The sequence below is a fragment of the Neophocaena asiaeorientalis genome, unplaced genomic scaffold (assembly GCF_003031525.2).
Source record: "Neophocaena asiaeorientalis asiaeorientalis breed wild unplaced genomic scaffold, Neophocaena_asiaeorientalis_V1.1 scaffold54, whole genome shotgun sequence".
NCBI classification, from domain to species: Eukaryota; Metazoa; Chordata; class Mammalia; order Artiodactyla; family Phocoenidae; genus Neophocaena; species Neophocaena asiaeorientalis.
In genome coordinates, this window is record NW_020174938.1 from 4,169,809 (window position 1) to 4,191,286 (window position 21,478).

The 21,478-nt window shown below is 36.3% G+C and overlaps 1 protein-coding gene across 7 annotated transcripts in view; it reads left to right on the forward strand.

The window, feature by feature from the left end:
• Positions 1–21,478, forward strand: part of MYO9A (myosin IXA) — a 266,751-nt gene that overhangs the window by 92,651 nt on the left and 152,622 nt on the right. For all 7 annotated transcript variants that reach the window (XM_024761731.1, XM_024761733.1, XM_024761735.1 and 4 more), the window contains exons 12-14: positions 7,757–7,878; positions 14,290–14,431; positions 17,187–17,382. In XM_024761731.1, coding sequence (XP_024617499.1) covers positions 7,757–7,878; positions 14,290–14,431; positions 17,187–17,382 — 460 coding nt within the window. The remainder of the gene's footprint in view (positions 1–7,756; positions 7,879–14,289; positions 14,432–17,186; positions 17,383–21,478) is intronic.

A 21,478-nucleotide genomic window follows, 5' to 3' on the forward strand; every position in this document is an offset into this window, starting at 1 on the left:
CCCGGACTGGGGCACGAACCGGTGTCCCCTGCATCGGCAGGTGGACTCTCAACCACTGCGCCACCAGGGAAGCCCACACCACATCTATTTTATTCTTCCTTTCTCTCCCTCCTCATGTTTTTCTACTTAAAATGGATTTTCTGGAAATAACGAGATTTAAGTCAGTTTAAATATTGAGTGTTTTATTTATTTGTGTATCACTGGTCTGGTACCTGTTATGAGATGGGTACTCAGGAACTATTTGTTAAATTCAGTTGAATAGAGAATCAGTTAAGTAGATTAAATTTTTTGAATAAATAAAACACAGAAATAAAAAAGTACCAAAGATGCTTTGGGAGGAAACATCTTGAAAATCTTGATTACTGAAGTTCACTTCTAAATTTTGCCCAAAATTAGTACATATGCACATAGGATGGGAGAGAGATGTAATAGGTGCCATGCAGGATGATAGGTATAAGGTAATCAGATATAAGGTAAAGTAGTGATATAAAGGATGAAATTGATTAGAACTTACTGAAAGTCTGCAAAGATTTCCCAGGGGTGATTCTGGAGTAGAGTTTTGAATAGAAAGTTGAGCTCACCAGACTGTCAGTGGGGAAAAGATATTTTAAACAAAGGTAACAGTATCTTTAAAACTGTGAGGCATAGAATAGCACAGCAGTTTTGATGAATTGGAAATGATTCAATATAGCTAAAATATAGGACATAAGGATGGAGGCAGGAAGGGAGATAAGTTTGATGAAATAGCCTGGGGTCACAGAGTTGTGCAGAGAAGATTAGAATTTTTCTTTTAGAGAATGAGGAGCTATTTGAAGTATATTTAGCAGAGGATTTGAATTGGAACTGTGGAAGATGGATTGAAGAGAGGTGAACTGGAGAGAAGGACATAATCCGTGAGCCAGTTGAAGTAGTATGGGAGAGTGATTCTGAGTCCTGAATCAAGGTATTTATAGAGATAATGTGGAATAAGAGACAGATGAAAAGAGGTTTCTGTGATTTGAAAATCTGTTTCCTGTTATCATTTGTAATACTGCTCTTATTTCCTTTACTTGCTCAGAATTATTCCTTAGGTCATTGATTCATCAGTAAATCGAATAACAATTATGTATCAGGCACTGTTAGGCACTGAAGGTAGACATTTTAGAGTTCAGGGATCTTACTGTGGAGTTCATAATCTAGTGAGTTGTTCTTTTGTCTATCCCACTTCTGGGGATGTCAGACTAGGAAATTTTGACGAAACTTGCTTGCAGAACACCTAAAAAAAAACTGAACAAAACATATTTGAAAGCATTGGAGTACCTTCAAATAAGTGAAGTTTTATAGGGCTTAGATATGTAAGCATGAAACTCAGGGATTTGAGCCCAGCATTCGGGGACTGCTTTGTTCCTAGAGACATTTCTGTTCTGGTAGAGGGCTGCCAGATTCTGAAAGAGTCAGGCTTGAGGATCTGAGAAGCCTAAATGGGTTTTCTCCAGATTAAAGAACAAGGAGGAACCCCCTGGCAACTCCCACAGGCTTTAAGTTGAAGACCTCAATGGGTTATATCTTAGAGTAAAGGTAAAGCAGAAATAGTGAAGGCATCATAGGGACCGAAGCCCAGTTTAAAATAATCTCAGTTCTTGACTGGGTTAAAATAGTGTAGAATTTCCAGCGTTCTTAGCCACCTGCTAAGAGCAAATTCAGTCTCCAGTGGAGGAAGAAATCATTATAGTGCTAAAATTATCTCTATACTTTTTCATATACAAGCATTCAGGTTTTAACTGAGAAGTTTGTTTTTTAAGACATACAAGGAAGGAAACCAACATGAATAAGAACCAAGTGAGACAATAGACTATATACCATAGGGGATCCAGATAATGAGTTTATCAGACATGAACTTTAAAGTAACAGTTGTTTCAAGAAATTTTTTAAAGTGATAATTTTATTAAAGAACTACAAAATTTTAAAAAAATCCTAAATTTAAGAAAATTTAAAACTAATTTAGAACTAAAGGAAAATTTTAAAAATTTAGAACTAAAAAGTAGAGTGAAATTAAAAACATTAGTTTTTCACAGTTTGTTAGATACAGCTTAAGAGAAAATTAGTGATGTGGAAGATTGGCCAGAAGAAATAACAGCCTGATGAATAAAGCTAAAAGAGGAAAATACGAACAGTGTAAGAGACATAGGGCATAGTAAAAAAGTCTAACATCTGTGTAACAGGAATTCTGGAAAGATGTATGTGAAAGAGAGAGAATAGGATAGAAGCTGTATTTGAAAAAAGTGATGGCTGAGAATTTTCCAAAACTTAAAACATAAAACAAAAAAATTTCATCAAGCACACATTTGAGAAGCCCTAAGAATACAAAACATGATAAGAACAAAGACAGCCATACAGTAAGACAAAGACAGGGACTTCCCTGGTGGCACAGTGGTTAAGAATCTGCCTGCCAGTGCAGGGGACACGGGTTTGAGCCCTGGTCCGGGAAGATCCCACATACCATGGAGCAACTAAGCCCATGCGCCACAACTACTAAGCCTGTGATCTAGAGCCCGTGATCCACAACTACTGAGCCCTTGTGCCACAACTACTGAAGCCCGCACGCCTAGAGCCCATGCTCCACAACAAGAGAAGCCACTGCAGTGAGAAGCCCGCGCACGGCAATGAAGACCCAATGCGGCCAAAAAAAAAAAAAAAACCCCAATGAAAACAATATCTGAGAAGCAGCCAGAGATGGGGGAAACAGTACCTTTAAAGAAGCAACAATAAAGGCTTCCCTGGTGGCGCAGTGGTTGAGAGTCTGCCTGCTGTTGCAGGGGACACGGGTTTGTGCCCCGGTCCGGGAAGATCCCACATGCCGTGGAGCAGCTAGGCCCGTGAGCCATGGCCGCTGAGCCTGCACGTCTGGAGCCTGTGCTCCACAACGGGAGAGGCCAGAACAGTGAGAGGCCTGCGTACCGCAAAAAAAAAAAAAAAGAAGCAACAATAAGATTGGAAGTCAGTCTTTCAGGGGAGACAGTGGATGCCAGAAGACAGTGGGATATTTTCCTTAAAACTGAAGCATGTTATTTAGGCAGTAACTAAATTATTCTGTTGTCACTCAGAGTTGCAGGAATGAATGAAAAGCAATGAACAATGTAAAAAAGTGGGTGAATCTAAATGAATTTTAACAAAATTAGACAAAGATAAAAATATCTTTTGTGGTTTAATGTCTGTAGAACTAAAACATGTGAGTACAATAGCATTTAATTCAGGAAGGGATACAGAATTTAAGGTATTGTAATATCTTTGTATTAAATGCCAAGTGATAGAAGATTTTTTTCTCTGTTAGACATTGATCAGTTAAGAATGTGTCTTATAATTTTACGATAACCACCAAGTAATAAAAGAATATAAAACCCTCAAGTTAATATAGGAAGCAAGTGAAGTAAAAACAACTCTAGTAATACAAAAGAAAGCAAGAAAGAGGTATAAAAGCAATAACAAGAAAGCAGGACAAATAACAAATGGTAAGATGGTGATTTAATCCCACAAATACCAGTAATTGCATTAAATATAAATGGACTAATTACTCCAACTAGAAGCCAAAGATTGTCAGGCTGAATATAAAATAAGACTAAATCGTTCCTTCTAAGAGAGACTCTTTAAATATAAGCATACAGAAAGGTTAAAAGTAAAAGGATGGAAAAAGATTTAGCAAGCCTTAACAAAAACAAAAGAACTGATATAACTGTATTAGTATCACACTTTAAGCATTGCTGGAGATAAAAAAGGAGTATTTGATAACACTAAAAGGATCAGTTCATCAGAAAGTATACAATTCCAGATTTATAGGTACCTCATAATACGGCCTCAAAGTATATAAAACAAGAAATTGATAAAACTAAAAACAAATATATATTTGCGATTTTAGTGGAATATTTTAACATACCTTGCTGAATAGCTGATAGAACAATTAGACAAAAAATTGGTAAGGATACAGAAGATGTAAAGCACCCAGAGAATTGGGTGGGTGTGTTTTTTTGTTTGTTTGTTTTGCGGTACGCGGGCCTCTCACTGTTGTGGCCCCTCCCGCTGTGGAGCACAGGCTCTGGACACGCAGGCTCAGCGGCCATGGCTCACGGGCCCAGCCGCTCCGCGGCATGTGGGATCTTCCTGGACCGGGGCACGAACCCGTGTCCCCTGTGTCGGCAGGCGGACTCTCAACCACTGCGCCACCAGGGAAGCCCGGGTGGGTGCTTTTGAGGGTACCTAGTTCTGCCTGCCCTTGTTGTCAGAATGCCAATTTCCCTGGGTCTGAGGCCTATATCAAATAAGGATATAGAAGATTTTTAAGGCAAATACTTATCTGACATATATAGATAACTGCAAATTTACAAAATTTGCTTATATACTGGACCATAAAACAAGGGTCAAATTTCACAGTTTTGAAATCACACAGATCTCAGTACAATAATGAATTTATATCAGAAACCAACAACAAGAAGATAACTAGAAAATACTTTATGATTAAAAATTAAGTAATGAATTTCTAGATAGCCTAGAAGTTGAAAAAAATTAGAAAATATATTGAACTTAATATATTACATATTAAAACTTGTGACTAAAGGTGCACTTGAGCCACTAAAGAAGTGTGACTAATGATTTACTTAGAGGAAAATTTTATAGCTGTTAGAAGATTTTAAGGTTGAAGAGCAACGATTAACAAATTGGAAAAAGATCAGCAAACTAAACCAAAGGAAAGTGGAAAGCGGGAAATAATAAAGAAAAAAAAGATTAAATAAAAGTGAAAACAAATATATTATGGGAGAGGATCAACAGAGTGAAAAGTAATACTTTGAAATGACTAATAACATTGATATAACCCTTAAGAAATTGGTGTGAGAGAGAGACAGAGAGGGATATAAATAGCCAGAATTCCAATGATAAAGACCACATAATTGTGTATCCTACACATGTTAAAAAGATAGTAGGATATACTAAACAGCTTCATGTCTGTAAGCCTTATTAAATGATATGAGAAAAAACTTTTCAAAACTGACACAGATGAAATACAAAGTTTAACTCTAGAACTATTAAAGAAATTGAATATGTAATTAAAAACCTTTCCATAAAGAACATTGAAAGCCAGAATGGCACCACTGATGAATTCTGCTGACTTTGAAAGAATTATTTTCAGTTTGACATAAATTCTTATGCGGAATAGAAAAAAAGGGGACAATTCTCAACACATTTTTGGGGCCAGGATAACATTGCTTTCTAAATCTGTGAAGGATATTATTAGAAGTGGAAATTGTCAATTTCACTCATAAATGTAGACTTAAAAATTCTAAACAAATATATATCCAGCAAGATATATAAAAGGATAATACATCAGAACCAAATGGTGTTTTTCCTGTTGCATGTTACATCTAACCACCTATCAATTTAATTCATCTATTAACAAAACAAAAGAAAAAATTCATGGTGCTCTCAGTAGAAATGTAAAAAGCATTTGATAAATTTACATATTCATTCTTGTTAAAAACAAAACGAAACCCTTAGCAAGCTAGGTACATATAGAAGGGAACTTCCTGGTAAAGGGCATTTACAAAAAAACCAACAGTTAATGTCAAACTTAATGGAAATAGACTGAATGATTTCCTCCTAAGACTGAGAACAAGGCAAGGTTGTTTTCTAAGAATTTTTATCAGGAACACAGGCATGTGAGAACATCCAAATGGGAAGTAAACATAGGAAAAGATTTTTTACTTACTAGTCATTAGGGAAAATAAAATTAAAAACATAATTAAATATTCCTAAGCATTCACCAGGATGACTAAAATGGAAAAGTCTGACAATACAAGTATTAGAGAAACACTGTGCACCGGGAAGTCCCATTACACTGGTGGTAGGTGCATAAATTGATACAACCTGTTTGGCAGTATCTTCTGAGGTTATACATGTGTAGTTTATAAGCCTGTGGTTTCACGCTCAAAATGTATATAAATGTTCAACAAGAGTTTTATATAGAAATGTTCATAATGTCATTATTTTGAATGGCCAGAAATTGGAAATAAGTGTAATGTCTATTAATAGTATATAAATGGGTGAATACATTGTATATAAATACTCAACAGCATTGGTTCTCAAAGAGTGGTTCTTCTCCTACCCTACTGGTACCATTGACATCACCTGGGCACTCCTTAGAAATACAAATATAGGATCCCACCCTATACCTACTTATTCACAAATTCTGGGTTTGTGCCTTCTGTTTTTAACAAGCTCTCCACATGGTTCTGTTGTATATTAAAGTTTGAGACTTAATCTCCATAGCCGATTTTGGCATACTTTTTCTGTAAAGGGACCAGACAAATCAGTGTTCTAGGTCTGGGGGGCCGTATGGTCTCAGCTCTGCTGTTACATTGAGAAAGTAGCCTGGACAATGCATAAATGAGCAAATGTTGTACTCCACAACCCCAGCCCTACAGCAATTAAAATGAATGAACTTTAGGTGCATCCTACAACATAATGTTGAGTAAAAGAAAAAAAGCCAGATGAAAAGAATATGTATTATATGATTCTATTTATATAATATTTATAAACAGGTGAATCTTATCAATGTTATTAGAAATTAGGATAATAGTTAACTTTGGGCAAGAGGGTCTGAATCATCATTGGGAAAAGGGGATGAGAAAGGATTTTGGACTGCTAGTAATGTCGATAAAAATCCATATGCTCGTACTATTTAGTACGCTTTTTATCCATGCTCTGAAAAAGAATAGGGAAAAGACTTTCTTACCACTGCTTGGGGGTGACCTTTGTATAGCATTACTTACTTGTGAAATTGTTAATTACGAGGAAAGAATTAAGCATTTACCTTTCCCAATTAGAATGACTGTAGTTTATAGTAGGGTCCACTTTTTCTTTACAGGATAATGATAATACGGAAAGAATGATAAAATTACAAAATCACTGTTTCACAAAACCACCATATTTGTAGAGAAGTGTGCAAGTGTAGTCAGTGAATACTAAAACCATCAGATGAACAGGATATGTATTTGGTGCCTAAATATCAGTGCAGTGTAGAAACGTAACTTCTTTGTGCTCAGGGGCATCTTTCTGACAGTTTAGAAGTTAAAGCATCACAGACATGAATAAAAGAAGATTTCCTAGTATAGAAATTGAGGAAGGACCAATGGGGGCTTCATAAGAGAGTTCTGAATAGTTGCTAGTATGTGAGCTTTGAGTTATTTAGTCTTGAAATTTGGGAAACTACCCTGCCCCCACCTTTTGAAAGGTGTTGTAAGAGTTTTATTTTGCTGAAGTTCAGTGTGTATGAATTCCATATGATTTATATCAGTGATCACTGGAGGTGATAGTTTTCCACTTTTCCCAGACATTGTTTCATTAAATTCATTGTTGACGATCCAGCAGTTCTTTTTGATGGCTTAGAGTTGTGTGGGAGAAATTAGGCTTTTTCATTTTATATTTTTCCTTAGTGCAGTCATCAGATAGTGTGGCTAAAACAAATCCAGCCCTAAATTCTCATCTGAGTGGAATCACAAATAGGATTCTAACCAGAAAATTTGGTTGCATGCACTTTTAAAAGAAAACAGACATACCCTATATCGAGATTTTATACAAGTGAAATTTATACATTCTTCCATTGTGTGGATCAGTGATTTTTAAAAGTTTAAACTATTCTTTTAATCCTGGTAAAAGCTTTTTAGTCCCTATTCTCACATTCCTGTTATTTTCTGCAAGATGAATATATTGTTAATATGTTACTTCCTAGGAGGAATATAGAGCTGAAGGTATCAGCTGGCACAATATAGATTATATTGATAATACCTGTTGCATAAATCTTATTAGCAAGAAACCAACAGGCCTGCTGCATCTTTTGGATGAAGAAAGCAAGTGAGTATGATTCTTTTCAGTTTTGTTATTGGCCATTTGGGCTTTTCATGGCTTCTTAAGCCCTACGTTTTCTTCTTAACATTATTGAGTAAAGAGCCAAAGTTTCCCATGTATGGCTTTTTTGTGCGTGTTTCTAAAAAAATTGGATGGACTTCACTATAGAACTCATGTTTTCCTTGAGTTTTTCCAGATTTCTTCTACAGAGTCACTTTGATGTTAGATTTGTTGGTTTATATTTATTTTTTGTTTTGTGTTCCTGTCTTCTTGAATTAAGTTTGTGTATGTGTGTTTTAAGAATGGGTTTATTTTTAATTTTTATTGGCGTCTAGTTGCCAACTAGATGCCAATAAAAATTAACTTAAAAAAAAGGGTTTTTTTCCCAGTTAAAGGTCCTTTTTATTTGCAGTGTCATTCCATACAAAAGCAATAGAAAGATAACAGTCTTAACAAGAAGTTTACAATTGAATATTTGAACAGAAAATCTGTACACATTATCATTTAAAGCAATTTTACGTGGTAAATTAACTGATTGTAAAAAAAAAAAAACGGTCTTTCTAACTCCTCCTGCTGTCTTAACTCTTGGAGAATTATAGATAGAAGGCCTACTTAGTGCTATTTACAAGTACCAAATTAAGCCTGTATAACTTACATAAAGCCCATTAACTTACCAGCTCAATTTAATATCTTTGACTATTCAGTCCTCTTAAAAAAAAAAGTTTTATATATGAGGTGTGTTTGCAGTTTTCCTGTTTTGCAGAAGAGAAGATAATAATAGATTTGTGATATCTGCCATGGCTGTGCAGGTTTTAAGTGGCAACATATGCTAGATATTTGCCATCCCTTGATAACACTGTTCAATGTACTAAACTTATATGTATGCTTCAGAAATAAAGCTTCCTATAGCATCCTCCAGAGTGTTCTCAGTGCTCTATAAAGTATTATTTATAGTTTAATTATCCTAAGAGATGGCAAATCTAGAATTGGAGAAACCAAAGTGGTGAGGTATGTGTTGGTTTTCTGTGACTCTTTAGTAAAATATTTAGAACTTGAATTAGTTCACCTGATTCCTAGCTTAATATTATACTCATTAAACTACAATATAAAATATTAAGCATTTACTATCATAGGATGACTATATACCAGGTTTGTGTGGGACAATCTAAAGTTTATGCCTGTTGTTCACTTTAGTTATTAATGGTGCCTACTTTTACTCTCAGAATATCCTGGTATATATGGTAAGTTATATGTCACCCTGTTAATATGCCATAAACACAGAATTGCTACATAGAATTATAAAGTAATATAGCAGAATGCAAAATATATTGGAAAGGAGACTGCTAACAGTTACATCTACCCACTCTATCACCAGTCTATCACATTTATTTCCATTAATCTAAATGAATTAAAATGCAGCCAACACAAAAAATATTTTAATTTTATGTCCAAAGTCGTGAAAGTTTCTTGTATTGCTCTATATGTCCTGAAACATACACTGTCTCTTATACAGCTGTAAGGTTATTAGTTCTTAACTCAGCTTGCATACCTTACTTCTGGTGTATTTTATTTTGAAAAGCGTCATAGGTGATTTTTGATACTTAGTGTTGAGACCCATTATGGTAGATATTGAAATGATAAGCAGTTCTTTTTGTTTGAGCTATATTATGGTAAAAGAACAAGAAAGTTTAAGCAATCGAGAAAAAGATCATATATGTAGTAAATGATGGACTCGAGATTCAAACTCAAATATTCAAATTCAAATACCTGGACTCCAGGTATTTCTAACTAAGCTTTATTTATTTATTTTTTTAACCTGAGCTTTTGTTTTCCTTTTTTATTGAGGTAGCATTGGTTTATAACACTATATAAATTTCATGTTTACAACATCATATTTCTACTATTGTATACCCTACAGTGTGCTCACCACCAAAAATTTATTTTCTGTCACCATACAGTTGATCCCTTTTACCAATTTTGCCTTCCCCCCTGCCCCATCCCCTCTGGTATATAAAAAACTAATGAACAAACGAAAACAAAATAAATGAATAAACCAAACAAAAACAAACACGTAGATACAGAGAGCAGAGTAATAAGCATGTGCTTTGAAGTATTGTCCTGTATTGCTTCACCATAATACTTAGGCTGTAGAGTCAGAAGTTCAGGGTTGTATTCCAACTCCCCTTAGCAAATCTCTTAATATCCTTGGTCCTCAGTTTTCTTTCATGCAAAAAGGAAATGATGATGATAAATTATAATGCTGTGTGCTGTATATCTTATGGTGGTTGTGAGCAGCAAATGAGCTAGTGGATATATAATTAAAACATGAATAGAGCAAAGGGGTTTTGTCTGGTCTGTTATTCTTTAAGCAAAATTTCATTGAGTGCACATCTTATTTTATAAAGACCATCTTTACCTGGTCAGTTGGTACCTCACATAAATGTAAGTATTACCCCATGAAGAGAATGGCACCTCTTTGCTGTTACCCAAAAGCTTCTGGGGTTAAGCCACATGGCCAGAAATTACAGGGAGACAGACTTTGGCTCAATATAAGGAAGAACTTTCTAATCATTAGAGCTGATTAGCAACTGCTTCATAAAGTAATAAAATTTCCCATTATAGTAATTATTTTGCATCATCTGTCAGGGTATTATTGTAGGTAGGAGATTGGACTGAATAATCTCTTAATTATCGCTTCAATTATGCTTTTATATTAGTTCTCCATAAAAATTTTTAATAAACCATAGTATTACTTTCCTTTCTTTATAAGTCATTCAGTCAGTCCTATTATTAACTCCCATTGTAAATGGACCAGCTTTGTCTTTATGCTTTAACACTCCAGAAGATGCAAAGGCATGAAATATTTTCCCTCTGTCATGTACCTACAAAGAGAGGTTGAAAATAAATTAGTCTCATTTAGGAAGAGGTGTTTTGGGAATCACTTTGAGTATTTTTCCTCTAAAAATATTTTGTTCTGTGGGGAATACATTACATGAAATATATCCTTAGTGGTGTTCCTGCTTCATTCAGTGTGTTTGTAGTGCTTTAGATGCATGGGTTGGAAGTTAGAAGTCTTATTTAATCTTGTCTTTGCTATCTACTGGCTGTTCACGTTTTATAAACTAGATTCTAAAGGATGCAGTGTGGAATTTAGAAAGGAGGAATGGTGTAAGCAAAGTTCAGAGTGTTATCAGTCTTTTTTATAGTACTTAGTATGATCTGCTGACAGCAGCACTGGCTGCACCTTGAAGGTTGTTGTTAGAAGTACAGAGTCTCATACTTCCACCCCAGATTTCTTTTTCTTTTTTCTTTTTATGTCCGCACGGCATGCAGGATCTTAGTTCCCTGACCAGGGATCAGACCCGTGTCCCCTGCACTGGAAATGCAGAGTGTTAACCACTGGACCGCCAGGGAAGTCCTACACCCCGGATTTCTTGAATCAGAATCTGCATTTTAACAAACTGAAGTTAAGATCAGAGCATTCATTTAGGACAGCATTTTATCAATTTTGCCTGTTCATAAGAATTACCTGGAGAAACTTCTAAATAGTACTGATGTACTATTACATCAGTTACACTGGTCTAGCATCAGTTCAGTAGAATCACAGGAGATGGGGTACAGGCATTGGTATTTTTTTTTTTTAAATTATTTTTTTTTAACTTTTATTTTTGGCTGAGTTGGGTCTTCGTTGCTGCGTGAGGCCTTTCTCTGGTTGCAGCGAGCAGGGGCTACTCTTCATTGCGGTGCGCGGGCTTCTCAGGCTCTAGGCGCGTGGGCTCAGTAGTTGTGGCACAGGAGCTCTAGAATGCAGGCTCAGTAGTCGTGGCGCACGGGCTTAGTTGCCCTGCGGCATGTGGGATCTTCCCAGGCCAGGGCTCGAACCCGTGTGCCCTGCATTGGCCGGCGGGTTCTTAACCACTGCGCCAACAGGGAAGCCCGGCATTGGTATTTTTGAAAGCTCCCAGAGGTACTTCTTATATGCAAAGAAACACTACTCTAAGGCTGCCCCTGCAGGTAGCCTTTGGGGAACACTAGCTGAAGAGCTTTGAAATGCACAGTGTCCACTCTGACTCTGTTCCAAGCCCTTTTGCTTGGTTATATAGTATGTATCCACAAATGTTTGTTGAATGCAGGACATGTAGAGAGTTTTTCTTTCCATCTTTCCTTGTTTGGAATAAAAATTGTTCTCATATCTGTCCTCCTTCCTTTCAAAATTTCTTTTCTCCATTCAAAAGTAAGAGAAAAGCAAATCATAAGCTTTTTGATTACTCAGAGGATTAGAAGGTAAATAAACCTTTACCTAGAGACAATGAGGTGAGCATCCTTCCTGAAAAGAAGCATTCTGCTGTGGAGTAGTGAAGGGTAAGTTTGCAGAGGTTGGGTTGGTCTAGGCTTAGGAGCTTGGATTCCAGTTTTCCAGAGTAGGAGAGGCACACAATTAACACTATTGTAGGAAAATTTATTTTGATAGTTCCATTTGGTGACATGAAACAAAGTAAAATTAGAATCGCTGAGGCTACTGTAGAGGCTGTTGCGGTACTCTCTGAAATTGTTTAAGAGTTGTAATCCATTCTAGAATGGCTGAGAGTTCTGGATAGGAGAGGAAGAGCCTAGAGAGTCGAGATATTTTGAGGATGGGATAGTATTTGAATGCAAAAGCAGGCCTAGTTGTCTAGGAAAATGGCAGTGTTGGCAACATAAAAAAGTAGGTAACATTTATGTCATCCCTATAGGATGTCAGCTAGTGTTAGGTGTTTTTAACTAGTGTTTAATTCTGCTAGCACTGTTTTACCTCATTTTACTCATTTTATGTATTAACAAACCAGTTCTTAAAGAAGGTTGTACCTAGCTTGTCACAGACAGAATTGGTAATCTAAGCAATGACTGTCTGATATCAAAGATCATTCTCAGGAGATGGAAACAACCTAAGTGTCCATCATCGGATGAATGAATAAAGAAGATGTGGCACATATATACAATGGAATATTACTCAGCCATAAAAAGGAACGAAATTGAGTTATTTGTAGTGAGGTGGATGGACCTAGAGTCTGTCATACAGAGTGAAGTGAGTCAGAAAGAGAAGGACAAATACCGTATGCTAACACGTATATATGGAATCTAAGAAGAAAAAATGTCATGAGGAACCTAGGGGTAAGACGGGAATAAAGACACAGACCTATTAGAGAATGGACTTGGGGATATGGGGAGGGGGAGGGGTGAGCTGTGACAGGTGAGAGAGTTGCATGGACATGTGTACACTACCAAACGTAAAATAGATAGCTAGTGGGAAGCAGCCACACAGCACAGGGAGATCAGCTCGGTGCTTTGTGACCACCTAGAGGGGTGGGATGGGGAGGGGGGGAGGGAGGGCGATGCAAGAGGAAAGAGAGGTGGGGACGTATGGATATGTATAACTGATTCACTTTGTTATAAAGCAGAAACTAACACACCATTGTAAAGCAATTATACTCCAATAAAGATGTAAAAAAAAAAAAAAGATCATTCTCCTTCCTGATTCCAATACGTACTATGTAATTAACCATTTTCGTTTTAATTTTAGAATCATTTTTATGCATTAGGTATCATATTCAGCAACTTTACAATCTCATGTCACATTATTTTTCATTATTTCAGCTACTGTTAAATAAAACTATTCTCTGAAAGATACTTGCCATGTCCTTTTTATTTGTCAGTGATTATTTTCTGTATTTGAAACTCCTACCCAACCTTTAACATCTAGCTCATAATTAATTGCCTCCTTTATCCTCTGTGAACTTTTCCATTGCCCAACTAGAGATTTCTTTCTCTTCTGAAGTTTTATATGCCTGTACTATTATGTAGTTACTTCTTAATATTATTTGACTGATTCCCAGATATGAAATGCTCATCAGTGAGTATAAACCCATTGATGTATATTTGGAATAATAATAGATATAATATAAAGCTATACAGTAACTGGTGTAGGTAAGAAAATTACTACTTGATTCATACATGAAGAAAAAACAAAAAATGACAGTGATTTAAAGGACCTGTCCAAATTGAGAGATCATTCCCTTACTGCAAGTTCTTGACCCCAAGCAACATATGATTTAGTTTTTGTTATTCTTTGGGTTTTATGGTAGTGCAGCACACTGTGACGTAAGCTAAATATCCAAAGACTTGAGTTAATTTCTCACTTCTGCCACTTGCAAAGTGTGAGTTAGGCAAATCACAACTTTTGAGCTCTCATCTGCAAAATAGGAATACCAGTTCTTGTTTTACTCATTTTTCAGCTTGTTATGAGAACTTATTTAAGTGAAAACTCTCTGTGAGTTGCTAAATGTGTTAGATGGAAATGTAATTAAAATGTATTTTAAAAAACTACTGTATTAGCTGCTGCATCTTTCTTTAGTGTTTTTGTTTTTATTTTTAATTCAGCTTTCCACAGGCTACAAATCAAACACTGCTGGACAAATTTAAGCATCAACATGAAGAGAATTCTTACATTGAATTTCCAGCTGTGATGGAGCCTGCTTTTATCATAAAGCATTATGCCGGGAAAGTGAAATACGGGATAAAGGTGAGTAAATTTATCACTGAATATGCCTTTAGGACAGAGGAGTGTTCTTAACTATATCACCATCCCTGTCACACTACCTTCTTTGTAGTTGGTCAATACAGTGGGAGATAGTTTAAGGATACTACTAAAATTCATACTCTACTTTACAGTATTCTGCTGTCATTAGAAGATGGTTTTGTTTGTTTCCTCCTGCAGCTAAAATTGATGTCAGCCCATTCTGTATGTAATAGTCTATTTATTTATATTCTGTTTTTTATTTTCTAATGTTTTAAAATTTAATTTTTATTTTAAATTTAATTTTAAATTTAATTTCTATTTTATACTGGGGTATAGTTGACTTACAATGTTATGTTAGTTTCAGTTGTACAGCAGGTGTACAGCAAAATGGTTCCCATATAGGTTATTACATAATTGTAATAGCCTTTTTAGATCTGAAAGAATAGTTACCATCAGTAAGTCTTAAATCCACTAGTTTATCTATGTAGTTGGTTGAATTTTTCTCTTCTCTACATCCATTAGACCTGACAAAGTTCATGTCATCATGTACCATTGGGTATTTGTGACCTTGTACTCCTAATGAATATGTTGAAACTTCTTTTTTTTAATACAGCAGGTTCTTATTAGTCATCCATTTTATACACATCAGTGTATACATGTCAATCCCAATAGCCCAATTCATCACACCCCCACTCCCACCCCCCCACGGCTTTCCCCCCTTGGTGTCCACACGTTCGTTCTCTACATCTGTGTCTCAATTTCTGCTCTGAAAACCGGTTCGTCTGTACCATTTTTCTGCGTTCCACATACATGCGTTAATATACGATATTTGTTTTTCTCTTTCTGACTTACTTCACTCTGTATGACAGTCTCTAGATCCATCCACAAGTCAACAGATTGACCCAATTTCATTCCTCCTTTTTATGGCTGAGTAATATTCCATTGTATATATGTACCACATCTTCTTTATCCATTCGTCTTTTGATGGGCATTTTGGTTGCTTCTGTGACCTGGCTATTGTAAATAGTGCTGCAGTGAACATTGGGGTCCATGTGTCTTTTATTTTTTGTGGTATGCGGGCCTCTCACCACTGTGGCCTCTCCTACTGCGGAGCAGAGGCTCCGGGCATGCAGGCTCAGAGGCCATGGCGCACGGGTCCAGCTGCTCCACGGCATGTGGGATCCTCCCAGACTGGGGCACGACCCTGTGTCCCCTGCATCGGCAGGTGGACTCTCAACCACTGCGCCACCAGGGAAGCCCTACTCACCAAGTTTTAATCCTTCCATCTGGGTGTGGTTATAGTCAAATGCCTAGACTATGTATATCAGTCTGGGACCTTCTTCCAGGAGTGTTAAGCTTCTTGCCCTCCCTATCTTTCTGTGGGTATTTAAACGCGTTTTATTCTGTTCTGTCATCGCCAACCCCCACTGACAGGTGGTTTTAACTATTTACAGTCCTTAGGTAATCTTATCCAGCTTTGAAAATCTGTATGCTGATGATATCCAAATGCATTTTCTGAAATCTCTGTAAGAATCTAGACAAATACATCCATCTGCCTACTTGATGTCTGTATGCAGACATAGTATACTCGTTATAAGTGGCTGAGTTTGAACCTCTGTTCTTCCAGTTACTGTGTGATAGGAGCCAAGATAGTTAACCTTTCTATGACTCACTTTCCTCATCTATAAAATAGGAATAATAATATCATCTACCTCAAGGAGTTGTTAAGGTGATGAAATGAACTTATCAATGAGACAACACATGTAAAATGCTTAGAAGTGTGCCATACACTTAGAAACCTCTCAGTAAGTGTTACTTGCTATTATCATTATTCTCAGCATCTCAAGCTTCACTTGGACAAAACTTACCTCATAATCCTCATTTTCTATCCTTATACCTTCTCTTTTCTCTAGTCATCTCCATATCAGTATATGGTACCTCTATCCACTTTGTTGCTCAAACCCAAAATATAGGTGTTAACCTAATTTCCTTATTCACTCACCATGCCCTAATCCACCAAGTCCTTTGTCCTTACCTCTAAAACATATCCCATATATGATAACCATTTTCCTTTTCCACTAACTAGTACCATCAATGTAGTCCAAGTCACTTTCAGTTCTTCTGGAATACTGCAATAGCTGGCCTACCTTTTCCATCTTTGTACAGTTCATTCCCTCTGCAGCAACCAGTGATGTTTATAAAACACCAGTTAGCTCATGTCATTATCCTTCCAGTGGCTTTTCTTTACACTTGAATAAAACCCAAACTCCTAGTTCAGGCTTACATAGCCTACATAGCCTATTTATTTGCTTATTCTTCTACCACTCTCACCCTTGCCAAGAATGCTCCAGCCCCTGGTCTTACTGGTTTTCTGCTAACTTGTTCAACTCATTGCCACCTATAGGTAGTAGGTGTTCCCTTTGAAATGCTGTTCCTGGTCTTCTCATTTCTGGCTCCTTTTTGTTATTCAACTCTCGTGTCATTTTATGTGATAGTCCTGTAGAGAGTCTTTCCCTGACCAGTGTTTAACAAGCTGCAATAAGCTTGTGGAATGCTTATTCTAATTTAAATTAATTTTTGAATTAAATAGTTTTAGGGTCAGATGGGACTTTGTTGAGGATATCTATCTGGTCCCTTTAGCTGCCTAAAACAGAAGTCACTTCTATAGCCTTATTCAACCACTGTTCATATATGTCACCCATTATCTTCTTGGTTTAATAATTTTTTCAAAAGTAACACTGGTACTTTTTTCATGTAGGATTTCCGGGAAAAAAATACAGATCATATGCGCCCTGACATTGTAGCTCTTCTGAGAAGTAGCAAGAATGCATTTATCTCTGGGATGATTGGAATTGATCCTGTAGCTGTTTTCCGTTGGGCAGTTCTCCGAGCTTTTTTCAGAGCTGTTATTGCTTTCAGGGAAGCTGGGAAAAGACACATTCAGAGAAAAACTGGTAAGCAGTAGACATCAGTATTCTACCATGCTTCTGTTTGTTTTCTTACCCTGCCCTAACATCATGTTTCAGATCTAATGAGTTCTGGTGAGTGTATGTGTGTGTATATATATGTTGGTACATTTTTATTAATAAATACTGATAGGAATAATGAGTGTAAAGCACCTGGTATTTTTTAGGCATTCAGACATTGGTATGATTTTTAAACAAAAAGTGAAATTATTATTTAATTATATAGAATTTAATATTGATACTTTTCTCTGTTTTCTTCTTAAGTCATAGTTTTTACTACAAATGAAACATAATGTGGAAGCATAAGTCAGGAGGCAGAAAAATTAGGATGGAGGTAGTATAGTATAGTGGGGTAACCCAACTTCAGTAATCAGTTGTCATCTCTTCTCTTGACTGATTTTGTGACTATTAGCTGTTTTTCTTGGAGTGTAATACTGCCTTCAATATTATGAGGGTAAAATCAGATAATACATGTAAAGTATCTGTTTATGAGGTGTTAATTTTCTTTTCCTCTTACACTTAAGTCAGTTAGCTGGATTTTACTTTAAAAGTTAGGAATGGATAAAACAGGATACTTTGTTTGTGTGTCTCCTCCTTAAATCATAAAATATTCTCATTTTACATTCTGTGAGAGGAGCATCTCTGAAGCACTTGCTACCTACTTGAAATGACACTGTTGCTTGCTGTAGCTCTAGCCTTAGACAGACCATTGCTGCATAGTGAGGATATTCTAATACATATGTAATTACTTAAAATAATTTTTTTTGCCCAGAAGCTTCAGCAGAAGTGCAGGAGGACACATTTTGTGCTTTCAGAACTCCTAGACTTACTCATAGGGCTTTTGGGCATGTGCACTAGCAGTAAAACTTTAAATTCAGCTTTTATGTATTTTAACTGAATAAAATATTTGAGAGATTGTATTTCTAAAATGAGAGGCAAAACTAATTGAATTTCATTTCTGTACTTCAGATTATAACGTGTGCAAACTGGCCTTTTTGGAGAGAACTATAGTTTGTTTTTTTTTAAATAAAAGGAGTATCTTAAAACTGCTTTGCCTTTGCCAAAATTATTTCTAAGAGGCTATCTTTGCAAAAAGCTTGAAAAAATTTTAAATTGAGGTATAATGGACATATAACATTATATTAGTTTCAGGTATATAACATAATGATTCAATATTTGTGTGTACTGCAAAATGGTACCATCCATTACTATACAAAGTTACAAAACTTTTTCTTGTGATGAGAACTTTTACAATTTAATCTCTTGGCAACTTTCAAATATGTACAGTACTGCAATATTATTGACTACAGTTACCAGCAAAAAGCTTTAAGGAAAAGTTTTTTCTTTTAAGATGCATTCTTATTTATTACAGTGGTCTTTATCAATTATGAAAATTTTGAAAATTGATACATATCCTGCTAAGACGTAACTGACTAAGATAAGAAACTTTTCTTATATTTACTGTTGAATACATTGCATTCTGTAAAAGTTATTCACATTGAATGTTACTTTGGCATTTAAAATATTATTTGTGAAAGCTGGTTCTATGTATATTAGTATTAATTAGTACAAAGACATGCAGTGCTACTAATGATCAACAACTGAAATTATCTTTGATAATTTCTAGATTCTTCTTGTTTTCTAATCTAGTTTTGCTTTCTGGCCAGCATAGAGCTTCCACATAATAAACTCTTTTTGAAAACTCTTTTATACTAGGATATAACATGTGTACAGAAAAGTGCACAGAACAAAACATATAGCTCAGTGAATTATCACAAAGTGAAAACACCCCTGGAACTATCTTCTAGGTTAGGAAAGAGAATATTACCAACATGCTAGAAGTCCCCCTTGCATAAACTTTTAAAATTTCACTTTTTATCAAGAAAAAGAAAAACGATAGTTCATTTGCATTTTGAGGAAGTGACTGAACAGGTTTGTTACAGAGAATAACTGTATTACAGCATATTAGTGTCAGTGCCAAAATTTAGCATTTTTCCTCCCTCTGCACCACTTACCACCTGCTGTTTTCTGGTGATAACGGATAAACGGATATTATAAAATTAGAACATTGTAGTATTGCAAAACAAAAACTAACAGTAACTGTGAAAATGAACTAAGTAGTAGATGCAGAACTCTTACAATGACCATAAGTAGTATGCAAACATACCAACATGAAACAGGGATTGGAGATTATTTAAGCAGAAGTAGAATATATGAAAGGCAGAAGGTAACCCAGTTCAGATCTTGAATGAGAGTAAGAAGAGGCCAAAGATAATATTTCTAATGAAGAAAGAAGATGTAGACTGCAGAAGTGTAATATATTTTCACTTCCTTTAAGAAATAAGATATTTCACTGGACTCTTAGCTGATTGTCAACAAATACCTTGATGGTGAACCAAAAAAATCTTTTTCTTCATCAAGCCAACTGAGCACAAATGAGAATATCAAATTTAAATCTACTTTTGACTGTTATTTTTTCTTTTTTATAGACTTTCAAATTAGAGGGCACAGTGCCATTTTAAGGTCTTTAAATAAAAATTAATTCAACTTAATCCTTTTAAGAATAAATTTGTTATAGTTGTGGTATGTTATAGCTGGGGCAGGTTATCAGGAAATCATAAAATGTTCTTAGTAGAGTCATATAAATAGGCAGTCTGAGTGAAGGTACATGTTGGCCCTGCTGGGAGGTGGAATTAAAAATGGTAATGATTTTTCTGGTCAGCAGTGAGATATTGGAGTACAGGTATTCCAGTGGTAGCATCCACCTTGCCTCTGTTTTACTCCTCCTGAATAAGAAAGAGCCTGGACTAGAAAGAACAGGGGAGATCATAACTTGACCATGAGTTATACAGTGTGCAGATGTGAATGCAGTGATGCTTATTTTGTTCTTTTGGAGTTACATACAAGTATAGCCAAAGAGGAATTTTAATCCATCTAAAAAGGCTAGGCAGAGACAGCAAATTCAGCTGTGGCATTGGCATAAGAGGCAAGAACGAGGGGCTTCCCTGGTGGTGCAGTGGTTAAGAATCCACCTGCCAGTGCAGGGGACACGGGTTCAATCCCTGGTCCGGGAAGATCCCACATACTGCAGAGCAGCTAAGCCCATGCACCACAACTACTGAGCCTGCGAGCCGCAACTACTGAACCCCATGCGCCTAGAGCCCATGCTCTGCAACAAGAGAAGCAACTGCAATGAGAAGCCTGCGCACCACAATGAAGAGTAGCCCCCGCTCACCACAACTAGAGAAAGCCTGCGCGAAGCAACAAAGACCCAACGCAGTCAAAAATAAATTAATTAATTAATTTTAAAAAAAGAGGCAAGAACGAGAGTCCAAAGTGTCATTCGGTTCCTTAGTCTACAGGGAGTAAAGCTGAAGCCATTCATATAGTGTCTGCAGATAGAGAGCTTTAATGGTTCCCACATAAACTTTTCCTCTTCCCCATTCCACACAATGGACTCCGTAACTCTAATGTGCTCCCATTTGTTTTTGCAAGTGGGAGAAGGATTCCAGTGACCATCTATTTCCAGAAATGACCAGGTACTAAAACTAATTTAGATATCACCTAAACAGGGTCTAGGATCTCTATGCAGTACTCTATCCATAATTCTACCCAGTACTTAAGACAATTAAGAGCATTTTTGTTAAGAAACAAAACCCTGACCATTACTTATAAATCAATTCCGTATCAGGCACTATGGTGTGGTGATTAAGAGTAAGGGTTTTAGATTAAATGTCAATGAAACAGTAGAGTAAGGACCTCTGAAAGTTCTCTCTTCCATAAAAGCAACAAGAACACTTGCAAAAATTGTCAGAATGACTTTGCTGGAGCTCCATGAATTCATCAAAGGCCTTCAGTAATCTGGGGAATACATATACAAGAAAAAAGGCTGAATATTGATAATGACAGTGCACTTTGTAGTGTTTTAACTTGCACTGCTCACCTCCCTCCCTCCCAAGCTCTACGGTAGCCTTGAAAATCAATAGCCTGGAAGCACAATGAAAATCAGCAGTGTGACAACCCCTGGAGGGAATAGAGGGGGGCTGGCACTCCTTCAAAGCCCCATTCCCAGAGAATATTCAAC